Source organism: Microcebus murinus, chromosome 11 (genome assembly GCF_040939455.1).
Source record: "Microcebus murinus isolate Inina chromosome 11, M.murinus_Inina_mat1.0, whole genome shotgun sequence".
NCBI lineage: Eukaryota > Metazoa > Chordata > Mammalia > Primates > Cheirogaleidae > Microcebus > Microcebus murinus.
In genome coordinates this window covers 8324454-8342823 of record NC_134114.1, presented here as the reverse complement: position 1 = coordinate 8342823, position 18370 = coordinate 8324454, and the positions used below count along the sequence as shown (strand labels likewise).

The 18370-nt window shown below is 41.0% G+C and overlaps 1 protein-coding gene across 3 annotated transcripts in view; it reads left to right on the top strand.

The window, feature by feature from the left end:
* Positions 1-18370, top strand: part of CTNND2 (catenin delta 2) — an 862752-nt gene that overhangs the window by 644122 nt on the left and 200260 nt on the right. For all 3 annotated transcript variants that reach the window (XM_076007934.1, XM_076007935.1, XM_012790278.3), the window contains exon 11: positions 5554-5767. In XM_076007934.1, the coding sequence (XP_075864049.1) occupies positions 5554-5767 (214 nt within the window). The remainder of the gene's footprint in view (positions 1-5553; positions 5768-18370) is intronic.

The following is an 18370-nucleotide window of genomic DNA, read 5'->3' as shown; positions in this document are numbered from 1 at the left end:
TAATTTTATGAAGACTGTCAGAAGCATCCCAACACTGCTGTAATTGGACATGCTATAAATTATTCAGGGATGTTGATGTCAATTTAATGATAATATCTAATTCATTGGTAAATATATGTTATTCTCAATAACTGCAGATTATGTTAAGAGTAATAAATCCATTAAGTGGTGAGGCCCCATTTTGGCAATGATATTGCATTACTTGCCCTCTTTTTTTTTGGTATTTAATTACCTATCCATTTGTTTTCTGATTTCAAAAGCTTAGTAGATACATTCTGCCTTGTAATGAAAGGGCAAGGAAGAACCCCACTGCATTCTATTCTAGAGTGATTTTTAGATATTCTTAGTTCTGGAGTTTAAATTGTAAAAAACTTCAAAATAGTAGGTTGTATGGCAAAGGAGTGGAAGCTGTTTTCATTCTCCCCTGGTACAAACTGAGTGGACTCCGCTGACTGTGTGAGTGCATCCCAGCACTCATTCCCAAGAGACAGTCCACAACAGGTTCCAGAATGCCCTCACTGTAAACAACCTAGCAGGACAGACAGTAGGACATTGTTTTGCTTTGGTTGGTTGACTCACTTTCTGTTTCTCCTGGGGATGGGTTCCCTAGCATCCACCTTCCTTACCCCTTGTGGACTGCTCTCTCCATCTGCATTCCTCAAGTTCACACTTAAGCAGAAAAAGAAATGTGAGCTATTGACACAGAAACAATTGACTAAAGTTGCCATCTCTCAAGGAAATCACTTAATAAATGAGTCTTAGAATGTCTATTCAGATTATGTATGAAAAGCCCTTTCTTTTCATAAATGTAGCAAATATGAGATTTGTTCAGTCCAGATCCAAATGAAATTACCATTTCTCTATATGCATTTTAACATTGTTTTTTTTTTCAATCATTTCTATTAATGAAAACAAATCCAAATCACATAGGCAGTCTTAAAAGAGAAGGAAACACAACAATGAGATACCACTCCACACCTGTCAGAATGGCCAAAATCCAAATTCTGACAACACCAAATGCTAGTGAGGATGTGGAGCAACAGGAGCTCTCATCCACTGCTAGTGGGAATGTGCAATGGTACGGCCACTTCAAAAGACAGTGTGGCAGTTTCTTACAAACTAAAGATAGTCTTATCATGTGATCCAGCAATCACTCTTCTTGGTATTTACTCAAAGGAGTTAAAAGTTTATGCCCACACAAAAACCAGCACACAGATGTTTGTGGCAGTTTTATGGATAATTGCCAAAACATGGAAGCAACCATAATGTCCTTCAGTAGGTGAGTGGATAAACTGGTACGTCCAGAAAATAAAATATTGAGCACTAAAAAGAAATGAGATATCAAGCCATGAAAAGACATGGGGGGAGGAACCTTAAATTCATATTACTAAGAGAAAGAAACCAATCTGAACAAGTTACATACTATATGATTCTGACTATTTGACATTCTGGGAAAGGCAAAATCATAGAAACAGTGCAAAGATCAGTGGTTGTCGGGATGGATGAATAGGCAGAGCACAGAGGAGTTTTAGAGCTTTGAAACTATTCTGTGTGGTACTGTAATGGAAGAAACTCGCCAATATACATTCGTCAAGACCCATAGAGGGAACAGCACCAAGAGTGAACCCTGTAGTAACTTTGGACCATTGAACTCTATGGACTTTGAGTGATAACAATGTGTCAACGTAGGTCCATCCACTGTAACAAATGTACCACTATTTGTGCAGAGCAGGGATGGAGCAGGAGGCTGCCTCTGGGAGGCGGGGGAGAAAGTACATGGGAATTCTATGCTTTCTGCTCAATTTTGCTCTGAACCTAAAAACTCTGTTAAAAATAAAACTGCTCTTAAAAATAAGGTCTGTTGAAAAATAGTAAAAAAAAGAGAGAGAGAGAGAAAGAAGGAAAGTAACATGTGACAACCAACTGTGCCATTCTTTCATTAATCTGATACTTATTCACTTACTCCTTGTGACAGACACCCTTGGAATGCAGTGCATTTCATTGTTATATCTAATATAAATATTAGATATAAATTAGCTGGTATTTTTATTGACTTTATTTTAATAATATTAAGCCTAGGATCTTTCAAGATTTGACTTTTAAAGAATTCTGCAGGAAGACGATTAAGGAAGGAAGGTAAGAGGGTAAACGGACCCTCAGTGATTGCGTGTCAGCAAAACCCTGGGCTCAGCCTGCTAGAAGGGGGGCGACTTATGTGGGGCATAAATTGGAACCAGATCGCTCGCCATCGAGTGGGAGAAGAAATAAGGGTGCCAATTCAGAGAAAACAGTTTCCCCTGATAGTTTTTCTAAAAGTTATACTTTATTAATGTTTAAAATAGGTTTCTGTGGAACCTTTTTAAAAGTTAAGTACAGGGAGAAATTGGAGGGTTGGGTACCAGCAGAAGCTGGAGGGAGGAGGCTCCAGGAACAAAGCAAAGCAGGGGGAAGTGTAGAGACAGTGTCTGACCATCCACAGCCACCCAGGAGGATGGGACTGAAAGCCACTGTAGGCTTCCCTGGGTCCTGTGGGGCGAGGGGAGGCAGCAGGAGGAGGAAGAACCACAGACCTGGCCATCCTGTTTCACCAATGCGCATATTTAAATATTAACTCTGACTAATGTTTGGCTTCAGAAAACTGACGTGGGACTCTCACAATCTTAGATAAAATTCAACTCCCCAAACCCAAAGTTTTTAATACAGATGATCTGGTGACTCCAAATAAGAGCAAGAGAAAAGAAGTTATTGTCTTATTTGTGTTTCTCCAAATAGATGAAAATAGAACTTAAGATCTCATTACAAATTTGGGTGTATCTCATTAATTAGAGTCAATAACAAAAACACTGTATTCTCTGTATAGCATCAAGAATTCATATTGCATTCATTTTGAATTCATTTTCCCTTTTAATGTTTTGGAATAATATTTTAATAGCTTAATTCATTAAGTCATATGAATGGGAAATTTATTATCATAAATTAGGAGTCTTAATTATAATATCTAGTATAGCTAAATTGTATACATATAAATAAAATAGATTTATGATACATCTTTTATCATATAACTGATAGATTCAGCTTTTAACATATAACTGATGGATTCACTGTAAGAATGGATTTATTATCTCTTTTTTAGTGGCTTGTCATTATCACAAAAATTAAACCCAGAGAATTTTGAAGTAAATCACACACACACGGATACACACATGTAGAGAAGATGACACTCATAGTTTAATCTTTTTGTACAAATGGATTATCTCTTCTGAAGTGTACATTACAGTGGATGTGGTTATAATCCGGGTGTATATATGGGACACATATATATATATTGATACAAACTTCATTTCTCTTGCGTCAGTGCCAAGCAGCCTCTCAGTAAAACCATAAGTTGGGGCTGGGTGCAGTGGCTCACTCCTGTAACACTAGCACTCCGGAAGGTGGGCGGATCGCTTGAGGTTAGGAGTTCGAGACCAGCCTCAGCAAGAGCTACAACCCATCTCTACTGAAAATAGAAAGAAATTAGCTGGACAACTAAAAATATATAGAAAAAATTAACTGGACATGGTGGCGCATGCCTGTAGTCCCAGCTACTCACTCGGGAGGCTGAGAAGGAAGGATTGCTTAAGCCCAGGAGTTGCTGTGAGCTAACCAGGCAATGGAGTGAGACTCTGTCTCCCCCCAAAAAACCAAAACAAAACAAAACAAAAAAAAACTGTAAGTTGGGAAAGTTGTTTTCTGATCATTTTTCTCTTTTTTAAGTTAACCCAATAGTCCCTTGAGCCCCCTTCCCCAGGGACTGTCACCGCCCGCAGGCTGTGCAGACATGCCCTGCTCCACAACACTGTCCCTCTAAGTCCTTCCTTCCTTCTCTCCTCCCTGGTCCTGTTCTCACAGGAGATGTGACACATGAAACACTACATTCATGTTTTCCAGATTAGAGACTTATGGCCCCGTGAGTTCTCTGAGGACTTCAGCTTTGTGTGCTTTCATTTGTTGATAAATGAAAATAATTCCTACAGGCCTGTTCTGAGTCATCAGCGGTCCACCCTGTATGAGTGAAGCTGCCCTCGCTTTGTTTGCAAGATGGTGTAGGAAAAGCCTCTGGGCCGAGCCCTCTGGATACATTTCTTGGCTGTTCACAAAAGGATTTTTTTTTCTTTAAAGAGAGATATTATTCAACTTTGAGAAGCATTGTTTTGGCAAATCCGAGAAACACGAATATATTAATTAGGGCTCCCCGTAACTTCAACAAATATTTAGTGAACATTGATTACGAGTCTGGCATTGCGCTCAGGATAGGGATAGGGATATGTCAGTGATCAAAACAAAGAGACCTACCCCACTCCCAGAACACACGAGCTCTAACAGAAGACAGAGGGTGGTGATAAACATGATGAATAAGTTAGAACATGACAAGTGCTATGAAGAATTCTCTGACAGATGCTGGCTTGGGAAATGGGTGTGGTTCACATAGCCATTTTAAACAATGTGGGTAGAGTCACCTCTTAGAGAAAGTGGCACTTGAGCACCCTGAAAAAGCTGAGGGTCTTAGCTGTGCACCCCAGCACATCTGTGGGATGATGAGTTTTCTGTAACAAGAAAATTAAGTAGAGAAGCTGCCAACCCTTCTGTCCCTGAGGAACTCTGGCGTAAGAAAAAAGAAAAAGAGGAGGATGTTGCCTGGTGAATCCTGTTATTTTTCCATAAAAATGCAGAAGTATTCCAACGCAGCTTTGCTAATGAAAACGCCACGAAATAGTCTGTATGTTAACTCGCCACTTTATTTTGTTTCCAGTTTAAATTTTTAAATTGCTGCCAACATCAAAGGGCAGCAAGAAGAACATTGCATCGGGAAATACACTGCAAAAAAGTGTTTTGCATTTACTTATAAAAGATTAAAATTTTCTTAAGGCAAAAAGAACACTAAAAGTTAATGTGATTTTTGTTGTTGTTGTTATTGATCAAATACCTAAGTTAAATATGACATGCCTTGGCCAAGCTGTCCTGCCTCTCATGTGAGTGATGTTCTTATTTTCCCAGGTCTTCTGAGATAAAACTCCTTGTGTCAGTTCTTCCAGTTTCTTGTTTGGCTTCTGGTTCCTTTGAAATGTTTGGAGCATTTCCTTATTAAGCATAATTTTAACATTTTGTACATCAATCCTGTAGATCTTTAAGACAGTGGTTAAATTTAATAAGTCTAAGGAATGAGGATCATTCTAATGCCTTTTGCTCCTTCATCTGCTTCCTGCCATGAGTGTGTGGCGTATTTTTATAGAGAGAAATGTCTGAGACGCCCATTAGGAAGTTGAAATCACCTTTCCAAAATTCTACAGCTTGAAAGAAGTGCATTTGAATGTTTATTAGTAGGATATTAAAACAAGTGCAGGCAATAGAACCAAGGAGAAGACTTATTTTTGTTTTTCTTTTTGCCTTTTTTGTTTTCACCCTAATTTAGTTCAGGGCAATTAATTGTAGCAGATACTTCGTATGAAAAACATGTTTTGGGTGGTGAAACCTTAAACTCTAAGGCAAAAGTTGTGTCCTTTGCTCTTTCAGATAAGGAGACAAGGAGGCATTCAGCTCCTGGTGGACCTGTTGGATCATCGGATGACCGAAGTCCACCGTAGTGCCTGTGGAGCTTTGAGAAACTTGGTGTATGGGAAGGCCAACGATGATAACAAAATTGCTCTGAAAAACTGCGGTGGCATCCCAGCGCTGGTGAGGTTACTCCGCAAGACCACCGACCTGGAGATCCGGGAGCTGGTCACAGGTTAGAATCATGAGTGAATTATTACATGTTATCTCAAGATGAATTTTCCATTATCCAGCATGGTAACAAAGGTGCTAACCAAATATTATGGTCTGGGGCTTCTCAGTGTGCTTATAACAGTCCTAATAGGTGTATTCAAATGAGCAAATAAGTGAATAAAATGGTATGAAATATGCCACACATGGATAGACCGTATAAAATAATTAGAATCCAATAAGTGTAACTCTCACTGAAATTCTATGATTTTAGAAGTAGTTGAGCATCTTAAAATACCAGTGGGCCAGCATGATAATAGCATTAATAATAATTGATAGAAGGACAGGCATGTGAGTTATTGGTAATAAGGTATCTGTCTTGCCTTGTAGTGTGGTTAACAGCAGAGAGCTTGTCATCCTGAGCAGTTAATTTCCTAAATAACATATTTGTGCTTACTAAAAGTCCCAAGGTAATATTATTACTTATTACGGAATATTTCAAAAATGAACACAAGAGAAAGTTTCTCCATGATCATAGAACTTTTGTGTTTTGTAAAATAGAGATAATTATAGTGCCCACCTCGTAGATTTGTGAGGGTTTAATGAATGAGACCATGTTAAGCATTTGGGACATACTTTCTTGGAATACATGTGGACACAGTAAGCATTAGCTGCCATCCCTTGTGTTTGTGCAGCTTTCCTTATTGGAGAGCTGTTGACATAGGTGGGCTCAAGATGAGCTTTCCAGTTACTCTAGTGCTTACTCTTCTCAATTACGCTCACTGCTGTGCTAAGGGATATTTGATGTTTGGTTCATCAAAGTACCCCTGTAAGCAAGTATTTGGCAAACGGATTGCAAAGTTGCCTTTGCAAAAAGATCTTTTAATCATCCATGATTATCCAAGATGAAAAGATGACTCCCGTTCTATCTCAACTCTAAGATTTCCTTGCAGCTATGCTGATGGAATGTACGTGAATGTGTTTATTGAAGATAATACATGGCGCAAGCTAGAGAGCCATAAACATTTGTTCAGTCCTGGGTCGAGACTCCCAATTTCAATGTATTTTCTTAAATTCATACCCTTTAAGATTATTATCACATTTATTTCTCATTCTCAACTAAATTAGAACTAGGCTGAAATTATTTTTTTCCCTTTTCTTTTTTCTTTCTGTATGTGGAGAACTGTCTTTATGGAAAAAAATAATTGTTAAGCGTTTCCATGTTATTAAAGTAATATTTCACACCAAACTAATATGGGGTGACATTGGCCAGGAAAGGTAAAATTATTATTATCCACATATGATATCTAGGATAGTTTTGGGTGAGTTACATAACTGAAAATATTCCCTGGTGTTATGGTTATGAACACCCATCCTTATTTCTGTGGGCTGTGTTTAAGTTGGACATGCCTGCAAGGGAAAGGGCTCAGTGCCTGCGATGGAAGCATGACGCTTCTGCGCAGTCAGACATTGCCAGCTGATGCATGAAGTCCTCAGAACCGGGGGCCAGCAGAGCACCTTCTGTATGCATTCATCTCATGATTTGAAAAGAATTAGATTTTACTAAAATTTGAATTTGCTCCGACTCAAAACCCTTGTCTAGAAACACCCTCCATGGTACATTATGTCATTGCCAAAGAAACTTGGCCACACGCAAAAGGTTGAGATGAGTGATGGCTTAAAACAGAAAGGAAATGCAATGCCCCTGCCACATGATATCATCTGCAGCCACGTGCCCTGTGCTCCTGCTGCTATTCGAAGTCACTGTAAAGGAACTGACCGCCAGCTACTTCATTGCCTTCAGCACTGCTTCTGACTGCTTCCGGGTGTCTCGCTGGGCAGCATCAAAACTGCCTGTGTGAGCTCCATTTGGAAACATCATAGGCAAATAACCTCTTGTTTCTTTTCTTGATGAAACTTGGGATGTAGGAAGGATTCAAGTCCTTGATATACAGAGAGGACATACCTCTTATTCCATTTCTTTTGAGAAGAACAAGGTTTGGACCCACTGCGATGTCACGACCCCGTGTGTTTTCATCAGCGTGTGTTGGGGTTGAAGCTTGCTCCATATCTCCTAGAAGAATTGCTGTCCTCTTCAGTGATAGCCAAATAGACTAAGAGGGACTGTGGTTGCTACTTCAGTAGATGCTTTCTCCCTTTCTAGAGGCAGGGTCAAATAGTGCTTGGTTGAACTTCAGGCATGAATTTCACCTTTCTCAAAGAAAGCATATCAGAACATTTCTACAAAAGCTGAAGTTCATGGTTTCTGGAGTTGCCGTCATAGATACTTTTGCAAACTTGCAAGTCCCTTGGCCAAGCTTCCACTCTAGAGAAGGAAAGAGGAAGGGATCATTGAAGAGAACATTCCAGTGTGGAAGAAACTGCTTACTGTGAGCCAGTCTGTAGTGACAAAGCATTCTAAGTGTCCACACTGGCAGAAATCTGAGGGCCCCTGGAAACCTGCCGGGCTCAGCTGAGTTTTGTGTAGACATTGCATCAGTGATGCACACCTAGCCAAAGCTGACTCCACTGCCTGAAGCAAAAGTAAAATGAAGCAAAATAAATTGACCTCAGAGAGCCCTAGAGGGTCATTTGCATCTTCAGCACCAACCCTGGTCATCTGCCAAAGTGGGCTACAAAAGCTTGAATGCTATTGGCTCCTGCAGAGTCTTGGGAAATCCATTGTTTTAGAGCAGCTAATCCAGTTTCACCTGAAGGTCATCAAATCCTCCATTTCTCTTGTCTTTTATTCTTTTTACACTCTTCCTCCTTTGAGATTCTTGTCTCTTTCCATATCCGATGAACTCTTTAGCATAGTAAGCCTTCCTGTGCAAACCCAAGCATATCATTCATTCCCTAGTCATGCATTCTCAAATACTTTTCAATTTCTGCAGGCGGCAGGTGCGGGGCTACGCCTTGCATGCCCTCGGCTACCACATGAGCTGTGCTGATGCTCACACCAACGCCCACTGCCCTGGCGGGGCTCTGTCCCGAATGGTCAGCACCCATGCAGTACTAGCTGCTAAATATTTAAAGAGACTTCCCTGACCAGCATGTCCACATTTTAGAAACTTACTAGATGAGCAGCAAGGGAGTGGACAGCTCTGAGGGCTGGAGTAGGGTGTAGCAGAAGAAAGGCTCACTGCGCTTCTGTTGTCACAAGGAGCTGCCACAAATCCATTTTGGAATTGAGTTAGATATCCATGCATGAATTAAAACAAAACAATGATTTAAGTATAACAATTATGCCTTTAGTTCCTCTGCACTTCCCTAGAGGACCTAATCCAGAGCTCAGCAAGGAATAAGGACTCAGCACCTTACAGGATCCTGGTATAAGGGAGTTTTTTCTCGTGCATTCTCTTTCCTACCCATTATCTCATGCATGTGAATAAATGTCTCTTAAACAAAAAATTACAGGTGGAGGGAAGATGAGGTCCCCTTTAAATTCCTTTCTAGATATTTATAAACTAGGATGTGTTGTGAACAAATATTCAAGAGAACAATTTTAGTGATTTTTAAAAAATAAAGCCTAGTTTGAAGACCAGATTCTAGATTAGACCTAGCTATATATCCAGAAGGACCTATGGTATTGAGAGTGCCGAATTATAAATGGTAGAAGGCTGAAAGGAAGAAACAGTCTTGCAGAGCTCTACATTATTTATTGAATATTGCTTGGCAAACTGAGCAGTAATAAAATGTTAAAATTTAGATATTTACATGCATTTACATTCAACACACAAACACACACACTGAAAAAAAAAAACAGCTGCCTGTTTGCACTGCGGTATCTATTAACAGCAGAATATATTTTGCTGCCTGTTAGGCCTGGCAATAAATAATTGTCTTCCTATGCAATAATTACTATGAGGTGATGATCAGAATTTTATTTAAATCCACTTAAAGCTATTCTGTGTTAGCCATTACTTGAAATGCTCCTAAGCAAATAAACTTTGATTAGAAACGCTACATGTCCTTTGGGCTTGACTAATACAATGTTTCTCTCTCTAAATATGGAAATAATCGACCTAAATTTTAAAATGCCCAACTAAAGATTTCAGAATGGTTTACAAATCATAATAAAACAGTTTTTATGAAACCATAACATTTATAATAAATAAGTTTTATTTTGGTTGAAAACAAGTGTCCTTGGAAGCACTACTTTCTCCAAGAGCAGAGTGTATTCTTCTATCTCATGCTTCACAGACTGGAAGGGTCTTTTCTTTTAATGAATGAGACAGGCCACTGACTCACCCTCGCCTGTGATTTCCATAGTTACTGATTCCCTCTTTTCTCCATAATCTCCTTCCTTCTCAGAATCCTCTGTCTTTGGACAGGTTTGGATGTTGCTCTCTAGACCCGCTGAGACAGTCATGGGAAATCAGAACTTCTGTCTCTGAGACCCTATGTCTTCTCTCTTGGTTTACTCTCTCAGCAGTTCCTAAAAAAGGGATAGGTGGGAAATTAAATTCTGAAAAAGTTCATCTTGAACTATGATTGATATTTACTAGATATTTACTAGAATATTTACTAGAACATGATTGATATTTACTAGATATGGAATTCTGGGTAGAAAATTATTTTTCTCAGGTATATTTTCTATAATTTAATTGTATCCTTGACACTGTGAAATTCTCTGATGATATATCTTGGTGTGTGCCTTTTTTAAAAAAGGTTCATTGGTATCGAATGTTTTCAATTTAAAGAAGAGTCATGAGCTTCTTCAGTGCCAGCAAATTGTCAGTTTTTTAAAATAATTCTCATTCTTCCAATTTCTTTATACTCTCTTTCTGGAATTAGTCAGATTTTGAACCTCATGGATCATTATTCTCATATTTTCTTATATATTAATAATTTGGAGCTCTTTGCCCTTTTATCATCTATTTTGAAAGATTTATTTCTCTAATATCCAACATCATACATTTATTCCCCAATCTATCTGGGAGACTTTATGGGGCTTTTTGTTTTGTTTTGTTTTGTTTTGTTTTTTGCAGAGGCCCCAAGGAAATATCATCTTTTCTTTTAGTTCTAAGAATTCTCTTTTGTGGTTTTTTAATGGCCTCTATTTTTGTTTTATGAATGTAATTTATTCTTGAATTTCTCTAAATATATTATTTGGAACTAAGGTTTGATTTTTTTTCTCTTTAGCATGGATTATCTCAATTTTTTCTGTTGTCAATTTTTCTGTTTTCCTTTTTGTAACAGTAGCCTTTCTCATTGGTTTTGTGGGCTTGCTTTAAATACGTGGTGGTCCTCAGCCTTCTGCTTATTTTTAAAATGGAAGAAATACTGAGTTTGTCTTAGCTCTGTGCACATTAGTGAACCTTGTTGACTGTAAACTTTACTCAGGGTGAGCAGGTAGGAGTGAGCTGTCGTTGTGAGGAGCCCTTCAAGGTTCTTAATGAAGAAGCCTTTTCTCTAAGGCTCAGATGTCCATGGTAGATTTTTAGATCTCCCCAGTGCAATCTCTTTGGAGATTCTTCTGACCCATTTGTTTTGTTTACTTGTGTAGCCTGGGGACAGGAGACAGGGGACAGGGGACAGGAGTTTCCTGGTGCTGCGTGTTCTCTCCACCTACATGGGAGTGGAGAATGAGAGGGTGGATGACTGTTGTCTTTCAATCATTCACCCCTTTGGAACCTCCCTCCTCACATCTCCACACTGCCTGCAGCCCACCTTCTCTGAGTGTGAATCTTTCCTAGAGCTCCACCAGGCCAGTATCCCCGGGAGAGAGTCCCCTCTGCATGTCCCCTGGGCTGTGCTGGCTTCCCCTTCAGCTCCACCTGCCAACTCACCTCCGTTTTGCATCTTGCAGAAATGCGATGAAATTCCTCATCTGATGAATTACTCCTTCTGTTCTCTTCTTAATTCCATTACGTCCCTAATAAATAACATCTTCTCCTCTGCATGGGTTTGATAAGTAAAACAAAATGTAAATATTACTAAATATTATCTCTGTTGCTGATAGAAGCCAGGTTAGAGACATTACTTTAGGTCTGTCAGGCAAGTGAGCTTGCTAATTCCAGAGACATATGGGGCATAATGTTAATTAAACACCCTGCATGGAAGGGGTCACTGGAACAGGGGAGACATTTCTCCCATTACATCCCCCAGATTGTTTTTCTCTTGCCATCTTTGTTAGAGTCATCCAGAGGTATGGCTGTGCTCCCCAAAGCAGGAGCTAAGCAGTTTATCAAGAAAGTTTTCCTTCTAGCTTCATGGCACTTTGGGGGGACCACCTGGAATTCCTGGTGAGCAGTTTATACATTAAAATATTATCCCAGGAGCCACCAAAATGGGCCAAAGGAACAAATTATTTAAATCAAATTCAGGGTCACTGTGTTCCCAAGACTTAAAAGTAAATCTCAGTTTCCTTTCTTATGCCAAATAATGTTCAGCTATATTGTCCAACAAAGCAAACCAGAGGTCCTGTGAGAAGATTAAACACCATCACAAAGGAAAAAATGAATAGAGACATCCCAATAATGAAATGCCAGCAATGTAGAGATGATCCGAATTTTAATATAAACCCCACCAAATATCAAATTCCCAAGGAGAAATTAAAAATCAAAGTTTAAATCCACTTTCATGTTGAAGTCCAAAGACATTAAAGTTCAAAGGAATTAAAGTTGAAAAATCAATATCTCTTGCCATTGTGTGTTAAAGTTCAAAGTCCATAATTCTTAAGCCAACTAAAGTGTAAAAACCATCCTCCCCAACTTTTTTATTCTACACAGTCTTTCCCGATAGATTTCTTGTGCCTATGCAGGGTCTGGGTCCTTTGGCAGTGAGTCCTGGGCTGCCTTATGCTGGAATTGGCAACATAACTTTCAGGTCCTCGGAAAATGCAAGGTTTCATTACGAACTGCCGCTCATCTCACTGTTAATAAATGTGAACACTGGCTCTCTGCCCATGAGATTTAGAAAACAAGCCACTGCAACCCGTAAGAGAAGTTATCCCAGACACAGGTATGTGCCCAGAAGCCAGCCCTTTGGTGAAGTCTGTATCGGTTACCTAGTGCTGCTGTAACAAATCACTACAAGTTGTAGCAGCTTGAAACAATGCAGATTTATTACTTTGCAGTTCTGGAGGTTAGAAGTCTGACACAGGTCTGACCTGGCTGAACTCACAGACTCAGTGGGGCCATGTTCCTTCCTGGAGGCTCCAGGAGACAATCCACTTCCTTGCCTTTTCCAGCTTCTAGAAGTTCCCACATTCTTTGGCTTGTGATCCCTTTCCACTGACTTCAAAGCCAGCAGCACTCATCTCTGATGATTCTTCCACAGTCACACTTCCCTCTCGTCACCACTGGGAAGGGTTCTCTGCTTTAATGACCCATGTGATTAGATTGGGCTTACCTGGTTAACATGGGACTAGCTCCATGATTATCTCCCATCCCAGATTCCCTACCTTAATCCCATCTGCAAAGCCCCTTGTGCCAAGTACAGGACCTTAAGCACAGGTGCGGGGATTAGGATGTGGGCATCTTTGGAGGACTCTTATTCCATTGGCCACAGGGTCAGGGAAGGCGAACACATGGAAGGTCCTTGGCTTTAGTCAGGGCAGGCCAGTCTCTTGGTACCTGGTTTTGCAGTTCATAATCTGTGAATTTAAATTGAATCGGGTGAAACAGTCCATGCAGAGGTTAATTTTGGCATTATTCATTTCCTGTTTGAAGGGAGACCCATCCATGCCTGTTGTCTATAGACATTACTGCCACCCTGTGACGCTGACATTGATATACTGGCAATGGAGGCAGCCACATCTCCAGGTGGTGTGTCATGTTTGAGCATATTTGAAGCATTTGGTTTTAAATTTCCTCTCTGGGAGTGGGGTCCTGGCTCTCTAGTGCCACACAGGGGAGGGTATGTGTGCTGCCTGGTGACACGCCTTCCACGGTGCTCTGGCTTGTTAACCGGCATTCCTCAGTCCTGTGCCGCAGCAGCTATTTCTCCGCTTTCCACTATGGAATTGATTCTCTCTCCCATGCTGGCAAAGCCTGCAAAATCATTCTCAGCAGACTGGGGAACTGAAGCTGCCCTCAACCTTGCTGCATCATGTTGCACCTAGGAGCTTAGCCTTGCTCTGTGCACCTCAGGTCGCTGTCTCTGCTTGCTCCTGTTCCAGGCCCTGAGAACCATGTCTTTCTGCTGCTGGGATGTGATGTCCTTCTGCAGTTCATTTCCCTCTGCAACTCCCTACAGATTTCAGGAAAGCTCTGTTGCATTTCTAACTGTTGCACCTGCTTCTTAAGTTGAACACTTTGCTTTTTAGCATGCATAGCAACAGCAAGGTTTGCTCAAATTGAGTCCTGCCTACCTTTTCCTTGTCCTTTGCTCTGGAACCTGAAAGTGTGGCTCTAGAGGCAGCTTGCTTTTCTGCCATATTCCTCTAGATTCTAGAATAGGAGTTGGCAAACTTTTTCAGTAAAAGGGTAGACAGAAAACGTTTTAGTCTGTAGACCCCAAAGTCTGTTACAACTACTCAGCTCTACCTGTACTGCATGAAAGTGCCATAGGCAATCCATGAACAAATGGTTGTGGTCACGAATCAATAAAATAGAAGCAGGTGGTTGGCCCTCGGGCCATAGCCTATCAACCCTCTATTGCACACTTTCTTCCACAATCATGTTCTGACAAAATAAAGAGGGTGCTGATGTTATCAACTCATTACTGCTAGGGGTCAAATTGGAGGCCAGGCTGTAGGCCTGTTAGCCAAGTGGGTTTGCTCATACAAAGCCTCAGAATTAATTGGACTTATCTATCATGACACAGGCAGCAGTTTGTCAGGGCAGCCTCCCTCCTCCTCTGCCAGTTGTCAGGGGAACCAGAGTTCCCTGTGGCCACTTATTCCCGAAAGGAAGAAGGGCAGAGCTGGGCCAAGCCATGCATGCCCACTGATGCCTTCCATAAGTTCCTCCACCTCCCAGGGGAAGAGTGACAGGAGCCTGGAAGAGTCCTGTGTCATGTTAATTGTGCTCCCTTCACAGGAGGGAAACATCAGGCCTCAGGAACAATCTTTCCCTACTGACCCACTGAAGTTAATTCCGATGGATTGCTGAGGAGGAGAGAAGATAAGTTTTTGTGTTTGGTCCACCTCTTGACCGCAGGCCATGTCCTAACAGGCTAGGGATCTCACACATTCTTTAAAGAGATATTACCTGTTCTTGTCTTTTGTCACTTTGACCATTTTGGGATTATTTCTCTGCAGAGGTGAGCCCAGTTATATGTGTAAGCAAAAGGCAAAAACAACCGTCAGCACAATTCTGTTTCCTAATTTTCTTCCCAACCAGGCTGAGTCTACTCAAATTAGGAAGTCCACACCATTAACTTCCTGCCCACCCCACCCTCAGTCCCAGAGACTGAAGCAGCTCTGTAGATTGTAAGCCTAATTCATCCATTCATCAAACAAATCATTGTTGAGTGCCTACTATAGTAGTTGGCCCTTGAACAGTGAGGCGCTGACCCCTCACCACAGTCAAAAATTCATGTATAACTTGACTCCCGAAGACTTAACTACTAATAGCTTAATTAACCAGAAACCTTACTGATAACATAGTCAATTAACACGTATTTTGTATATGAATAATATTATATACCATATTCTTAAAATAATGTAAGCTAGATAAAAGAAAATGTTATGAAGAAAAAGAAAACTGTAGGGAAGATAAAATATATGTATTACTTATTAAGTGGGAGTGAATCATCACAAATGTCCTCCTTGTCATCTTCATGTTGAGTAGGCTGAGGAGGAGGAAGAGGTGGGGTTGGTCTTGCTTTCTTGAGGCTGGCAGAGGCAGAAGAAAATCCACATGTAAGTGACCCATTCAGTTCAAACCTGTGTTGTTCAAGGTCAGCTGTATATGCAGGTGAGGAGCAGGAGCTTGGGGTGCAAGGAGTGAAGACCCAGGCACCTTCTAGCCTGACACTAGCCTTCCCTAGCATGTAGCTTTCTTCTCAATGGCCAGGAGCACCAGTGCCTGTTTTTCAGGGAGTCAGGTAGAAGAAGGGAGAAAAAAAGGAGCGCAGTTGAGAGGGGGCTTGGTGTTTCCATTGATTCATATTTGTAAAGGAGTAATAAACCATACCAAGATTATAATGAAATTTCATAATCCATTAACAGAATGCTGGTGGAATGTTTCATGCTTACAACTCAGAGACCTGCCCTCATAGACAAGACAGAAAATAAACCAGGACAAATACATCTGTAATTGCAGGGAGTGGCAAGTGCCACGAGGAAAATCAAGCAGGCTAAGGGGATTAGAAAGGGATGGAGATTTGCTACTAGAATGAAGCTCTGTTTGACGGAATAAAAAGCCCCAAATGGTGTGTTAAACTAGATGGAAGGTCCTGGCTCATACATGAAGTCTGGAGGTAAATGTCCTAAGATGATATCACTGCCCTGTTCCATAGAGTCTTCAGAAACTCCGGCTCCTTCCTTCCAGCCATGGCTCACCCTTCCCTGCAGGACGGCTCTCTAATTAATGACCCAGATGGTGTCACTGGTGTCCCAGTGAGCAAGACATTTCAATATAAAGTCCTTTTAGGGGAGTTGTAGTTATTTGTGCTGTGGTAAGATTAGACTCCTGACATTTGTGATTCTGTAAGTCAATCTCATATCCCTTCTTTATTAACTATGCCACAGGGTAGCACATGGCAGATGTTTCTAGAGCCGATATGTCACATTATTTCTTGAGTCTTATATTCTTATTGCTTCCCAGTGTTCCCAGCCTGAGAGTCACTCCTTACAGCCTCAGAATGCACATATTTAGCAGAACTCTCCAGTGTTTCTTGTGCTCACAAGGCCAGCAGTTACAGCAGTCTGCAGAGTAGGGGAGGGTTAGGAGATGGGGATGTTTTGAGAGATACTAGAATACCTTGCTGCTAATAGTAGCTAAATTTTCTAGCGAAACCATGTGGCCCATTTATCATTTTTGCAAATTAGAATGAATTTGAGGTCACCTCATATTCCATTGTGTTTGCTTAAGCAAGAGAGAAAAAAAATGGAATTGCTTCTAATGAATATGGCAGAAATTGCCGATATTATCCCTCTAACTTATAGCCAGCACTGAGCAACTGTTCTTATGGCTTTGGGATGGGGCTTGCAGCTGTTGTAATCCTCTACTTCCCGGTGAAACCTCTTGGGCTTTCATCAAAACCCCACTCTTGTGCACCCATCAGGAGGGTATTTTGTGACTGTGATACATTTCACATGCTGCCGAGGTAAAATGTTGGATGTACCAGAATCATCTGAGGTTGCCTTCAAAATATTGATCACCTCCACGATCGTTAGTGCTGGTTACGTGAGATGTGCCTGTGCTTGTCTACAGTCAAATTTCAGAGCACGCCCATGTTTCATGAAGGTTCAGAGGAAAGTGCTGCTGGGGCATTTTTGTGTCGTTTTGTTTGTTTGCCAAGATGGAAATGTACCGCGCATTTTCACTTGTTAGGTCTGACAATGCATAACTGATTTGTGGCTTTACTGTGCGACTCACGCGTTACAAGTTAATTAGAAACACTTTTCCCTAATTATATTTGAGAGTTTGCTCTATTTGCTCTACAATTATCACAAAAATTACATTAACTAGTGTTAACTAACACAACACAGAAATCCCTGCTGGATCCCGGAGGAGAGCAGCAAATTACAGAATGTCTGCATTCCTTGCCCAACACCTGGTTTCCTTTGCAACAGATGTTTTTAATTGTAATTCCTGGTTAAGTGTTCAAAACAAACTTCCTTTCCGGTTGTCCCTTAGAGAGAGAAACTCAGCCTAGCAGAGGGGAAGCTTCAGTGTCGCACATGCTAAACTATCTTCACTTGTCAACTTGCTCTTCCAGTGGGCTGTCCAACGTGACTGGCGGCATCTTTGCTGTCACAGCAGCTGTGTGCCATCAACTACTGTGTTTCTACGAAAATAAGACAGGGTCTTATATTTATTTTTTCTCAAGAAGACACCCTAGAGCTTATTGTCAGGGGATGTGTTATTTTTTTTAAAGTACGGTACAACAATCCACATTTATTCAAATACAGTTAAGTCGTCTTCTTCTGGAACATCATCATCACTCTCCAAACCCCGAATTCCATCCTGAATTTCTTGCGACTCTATTCCCTTTAAAACCATTGGTCCCAATCTTTCATGTCGAGCAATAGAGCTTGCCTGGGGCAGATGAGAAGGGCTGCTCGTCTTCTTTACTGCTCCGCAAGGAAATGCATGGGTTGTGCAGATACGCTGCGTAGCCATGCCCATCACTAGGTCTTATTTTCGGGGTAGGGCTTATATTGCGCAAATGCTTAGAAATCCTGCTAGGGCTTATTTTATGGGTAGGTCTTGTTTTCAGGGAAACACAGTATGTGCCCTGCAGAGGAAGGCCAGGAGAAGAAACTCTGTGAAGTGGCTTCTTAGCATAGGAACCTGTATCATAGGAGACCCGTAATCCCAGAGCAGTAAGGAAATTGTGCTTAGCATTTGGCCTTCCCGTGTCTGCCTTCTCCCTTCCTTGTGTTCCCAATATATGTTTGAGCAACACCACAGTGACAGTGCGATAGGCAATGCGAAAAGGATACAGATGTGAGCTCTATCCTCGAGGAGCACTCAGCTGAGTATGCGAGAGGGACAGATAACCATTCTGC